The sequence below is a fragment of the Hydra vulgaris genome, chromosome 13, assembly GCF_038396675.1.
Source record: "Hydra vulgaris chromosome 13, alternate assembly HydraT2T_AEP".
Taxonomy (NCBI): Eukaryota; Metazoa; Cnidaria; class Hydrozoa; order Anthoathecata; family Hydridae; genus Hydra; species Hydra vulgaris.
The window spans coordinates 42,501,829-42,507,500 of NC_088932.1; the positions used below are offsets into that span (position 1 = coordinate 42,501,829).

Genomic DNA, 5,672 nt, shown 5'->3' on the forward strand with positions numbered 1-5,672 from the left:
TATATATATATATATATATATATATATATATATATATATATATAAATCTTAATTTAGAATCCCTAAAAGATCACGCCATGTGTATAGATAACTGATCTCAAAATATAACTGATCTCAAAATATATTTTATAATCTCAAAATATATTTTATATTTTGAGATCAGTGGTTTAGATATATAAACACGGCTGTTTTTCAGACAACGGCCGTACAGTAGTTACATGCCTGTATGGTTATTTTAGCACAGTTTCTGGGAAAAAAATAGTTTATATTAAAATGGCGGAATATTTTAAAGTTATGCCCTATAAACAAGATTTGCCTCCTCCAGGAGGATATCCAAAGCTAAGTTTTACTCAAAATCTTCCAAAACGAGGAATTACTGGTGTTACTCTGATGGCAGCTGGTTTAGGAGTTATGGTTGTTGGATTTTCTTTTGTTATTAAAGGAAACCGAAAGAGACGGTTAGTTTAACTTAATCAAATAACATTCTTTTCTAAATTAGTACAATTTATTAAATAACAGCAATGTTTTAAAAATATATTTAATAATTTAATATTTGTATCTAGTTATATAAGGGTATATCAGGGTACCTGGAAATTTCTGGAAGGTCCCGGAATTTCTTATTTTTTTAGAAAATCTTAGGAAGCCCTAAAACTTTATAAATATATTTATCAAAAAATCTCTGTGATCATTTTTTAATATAACATCAGTCTCAAAGTTTAAAATTTAAAACTTAGAGAAATATTATATAGTTCTGATTTATGAATAACATAATAAACAATTATGTTTGTTGTGTTATAGTAAGATAGTCGATGTATGTACTAAAGCCAGTAAATATACGTAATGTTTAAAAAGTCTCTGCTGACAAGAGCGTAACAAGCAAAAAAATAAAATTATTTTAGGCTTCTTAACTGTAGCCTAACCTTGAAGTCTATTCTATTTTTAGTGTAATCAATAAATGTCTAAGAATGAGTGCATATTTCAAGAAAAGTTGTTTTATGACATCATATATAAGAGGCAAAAGGAAAAAAACCCTTAGAAAACCATCAAATCTCCAACTTTCTTACAGCATAAGAAACCTGTTCTGAAGCAAAATCACAATTTAGCAAATGAAAACAATTGAATAATCAATGGCTCATTACTACTTGAAGCTTAAATACGTTAAGTTTACTTAAAGCATTCTTTAAACTTCATGTCAAGTTCTGAAGAGTTGTTTAGAAAAATGTTACCTAATTGCAGTGTTGCAAAGAAATTTCAATTTGGTGTTTATCTACATATGAACTTACTTCATATTTTCTTAAGGGACTACTGTTATATTTTTTATTACACCATTTCGTTTGAATCACTTAATTTAATTTTTTAAACAGGAAAAATCTACTCATTAATTAGATTTTAGGATGAAAAATCTGACACAATTATTACTCGGTATCTTAATTCAAAGTTTATGGGATGCTCCATTGCTGAGGATGTTTTAAATACATTTCTTAGCAGTCTATCTGAAATTAAAATTTTTTTACAAGTATTGTCAGATATTTCCAATAATTAAAATAACTAAACTTAATAAAACAAACTCAAAATTCTTAGAGATAATTATTTTAACAAGGTTTTAAATTACATTTGAAATTAATAACTAAGAAACTTTGATTTTTTTAATGTATATATACTAATAAGCAATATGCTTTTACATAAAGTAAGAACTTGCTTCAAATGATTGTTATCTGATCTTGATCTTATCTTTTATGCCACACTAAAGCAGATAATAAAGCCTCTCAGCCCAGTAAGTCATGGATAATACCACCCAGGATAGTAGTCATAAATAGCACCATAGATTTATCTGTTTGAAATCTGTTTAGAAGGATATTTTATTTCTCAGATACCTTTTTCAGATAATTTTAGTTTAGTTAGTAAAATAGAATTTTGAATCATTACATTTAGGGTGAAATGCAAGAAGCGAACTTGAGTCAAGTTTGACTTGAACTTTACATTGTAACCAATAGCGGCAGAGTATAGGTTTTCCCCTCAAAAAATACTCTGCCGCTATTGGTTACAATGTAAAGTTCAAGTCGAACTTGACTCAAGTTCGCTTCTTGCATTCCACCCTTAGTGTCTCCCAAATATTTTTATTCACATTGGGAAGTTTGCTTTTTTGAAACATGTTAATTTAACTAATAATATAATTTTTTTTTGTAATCATAAATAAGCATTTTAGTTTTTCAAGCACAGCCTTTGTTTTTCATATTACCTGTGTCTACAAAATTGTAGTGGATATTCAAGTGTTTCATATTTTTAAATTGATTTTTTAAATCATGTAAAAAATGCCATATCAATTTAAAATAGTGCTATATCAATTTATAATGGTAATATTATTCAATTTATACTGGCTATTGCATCAGCTTCCAAACTTCTATGAGTGATGTGGAATCCACATGTTCCTATATTAACAAGAGGAATGAGTGAACTACTCTTGCCTTTGTCCAATTATTTTTTGATGATATAATAAGTTGACATTGTAAACATCTGACGATGTTTTATAAAATCTTTGCTTTATCAATTTCAGATAAACTTTTAAGAAATGTAAAATAACATGTTTTAAATGTAAAATAACATCTCTCTAGAGTAGTTCAGTGAAGTTTTTTAGTGCATTTTTGAAATTTTATTAAAACATGTAAAAAGCTATATACAAATTGTGAGAAAGAACTGTTTCACCTGTTGTCAGTATGAGATAATAGTCATTTTGACCAAGACTAGATTTGTGGCTGGTTTAAAACTTGCCTAAGACAATTTAAACTCGATCGATCACAGAGTAGTTTTCTTTAAAAATAAACTGGGAAGATTTTATCAGGTTTATTGACATATCTTTTTAAGAAGTCTCCATTGAAGATTATTTGCTTTGTTATATCAATAAACCCAAATCAATTGGCTTATGCCAGCAAACAAAGTAAGTGCCTCAACAATTCTTCTATTCTTTTGTAAAAATTAGTAAAGTACAATTGTATTTCATCAAATTCTGCAAAACTGTTTAAATCGAGATTTTATTTACCTCATTTCTATTTTTTTAAATTTTAAAAAATTAAGTTTTATCCTGTATTTGAATTACCTTGATTAACATCTGTTTTATACAATTAATATTTAAAACAATAGTTGTGAGAATGTTTTTTCTGCAAAAATATTGAAATATTAGCAAGTCAAGATACAAGTAAGATCAATATATAGCCTAAAACAAGATTTAGATACCATTTTGAGACGAGTTCCAAACAAAGCTTGCAACAATCTTGTTAAATTGATGCAAAAAAGATGTGTTGCTTGCAAAAAAGCTTGTGTTGGATATTTTGAATACTAATTAGATGTTACTTTTGTCGTTGCATTACCTTTTATATAATTATGTTTGATAATGTTTTTATATACAGTTTTATGTTTTATTATGTCATTTAAAATGCAAGATTTGTTTAAAAAAGATTTTTCTTACAAATAAAAAAAATTTGTTCAATATCTTCTTTAGTTTCAATTTTATGTTAGATTAAATATGCTTTAAGCAACATAACATACAATACATACACAGGGCTTGTGATGATCAAAATAGCCCAGTGTGTTATATTGCGCTCGCAAAATTATGTTATGTTGTCATCGAGCGTGATTATGCATTCTCGAAATAATGTATGCAAGAGCAATTGTGAAATTTGAAAATTGCTGAAGATCGTGCTCATAAAAAGCTTTTTATTTTTTATACATAATTCTTTCTTCAATGTTTGAAGTAGTATCTACAACAGCACACTCATGACACTTCTTCAACGAAGTAGAAGTTATACTTCACAACTTCTTGTATATTGTTTGCGCCAGATTGCAATTTTTTTAACTATTTATGGTATAAAAAAAAGCAATAAAACCAAGCAAAAACACAAGTGTAAGTTCTTATTGATTTAGTATTGACGAATAATTAATTATTTTTGGCTATATGTATTTAAAAATTTTACACTGTAAACTTAATTAATGGTTAACAGTTTTTATATTTCTTATATTTTTTATTGAAATTAATTAACTAATAAATTTTTTTCTAATAATTTCTTTTTAAGTAATGTTTTTTTTTATCATCAAAAAATTAATAGACAATAACACAAAAAAAGTTTGAAATTCTTCTTCTTCAAAACTATTATAAGTTAAATAACAGATTTTCTAAACAGCAGAATCATTTTTGATTTAACATAAATAGTAGTTAATAAAAAACCTATACTATGTACAAAAAGGAATTTAAAAAATCTCTTTTATGAATATTTATTTTTATTATAAACGATGTGTGAAATATTACAAACAATAAATTAAATAAATCTTACTTGATGTTTTTATAAAAATTAAAAATATTCTGCGGTTATAATTTTCTTATAGTGATTTTCTAATTTTCTATTCTTATTTCATTTGCATATTTTTATATTTGTATTATGTTTCCAGATGCACTTTGTTAAAGTAGTTAACATTCCATTATTGAAATTAGTGACTAACGACTTTAAAATGTTGATTACGTTGTGCAAAACAGAAACTTGCAGAAAGCATGTGATGTAATGCTATTTATATTTTATATCAGCACTTCGATAATCTTATATTTTTAACTTAAAATTTTTATGAGAAATTTTTAATAAAAAATCAAAAAGCAATATATTATTTGTTCCACCCAAAACTTTTGGATGAGCGTGATTTTATACTCTTGTTATAAGCTGAATGAGTGTTGTTTATCATGCCTAGGTTTGAAAATATTGTTTACAGGCGTGCTTCATGGCTGCTTCTTCACAAGCCCTGCATACATACATACATACATACATACATACTTATATACATACATTTCCTTTATCAACCTTTGAATGAATTCTAAGGGAGTCACAGATTGGCTTATGGTATGTTGAATAGTATTTGATAAATTGTAAGCTATGGTGAGTACAAGTTGTAGATAAATGTTTTTTATTTCAGTTCTTAATGTATTTTTATAACAATTCAACATTAGTTCAATAGAACAAGAATTATGATTATCTTTAATTTAAAAAGTTAAATTGAAATTGAACTATTTTCGAACCTACCTCTTTATAACTTTATATGTAAAACTGCAGTAAAAACGTTTTTAAATAAAAAAAAATTAAAAGATAAATTATTTTGAAAACACTTAATAAAATAAAAAATACGTCATTAAAAACAAGGTTGTTTTTGTTGTGGACATAACAAGTTGGGCTTAATGATCTTATTTGCTGTTAATCTGAGATCAATGCAAGGTGTTAGAAAAATTTGCAAAAGTTATCTTGAACTGACTGAAACCCAGATTTTTTAGGTAAGTGAATAATATATTTTTAGACATTTAAGTTCTAAAATGCAAAAAGCAGCTTATATTTTTTGCTCATTTATTGTTGACAATAGTACCTAAATTGAGAACCTTCAATGATTGGTTAATAAATAGAATGTACTGCAGTTAAGTTTATTTTGCCTTTTTTTTTTTAGCATATTTCAGAATTTTTAGCGTATTTCAGAATTTTTAGCATATTTCAGAACAAAAGTTAAATAGGTTATATTACTTTTTTCTACTATAATACAAGTAAATAAAAACTATTATTTTTATAGCAGAACTGTTCAAAAAATTAAAGAAAAAAATGAAAATAGTTTTAGAAAAATAAAGCACTTGATAAAGCTTAAAAAAAAAA

At 25.8% G+C, this 5,672-nt stretch overlaps 1 protein-coding gene across 1 annotated transcript in view; it reads left to right on the forward strand.

Moving 5' to 3' along the window:
• The first annotated feature begins 210 nt into the window (after positions 1 to 210).
• The window catches only part of LOC136089196 (NADH dehydrogenase [ubiquinone] 1 alpha subcomplex subunit 13-like), a 26,056-nt gene continuing 20,594 nt past the window's right edge, over positions 211 to 5,672 (forward strand). The window contains exon 1 of the mRNA XM_065814916.1: positions 211 to 458. Within this exon, the coding sequence (XP_065670988.1) occupies positions 274 to 458 (185 nt within the window). The 5' untranslated portion in view covers positions 211 to 273. The remainder of the gene's footprint in view (positions 459 to 5,672) is intronic.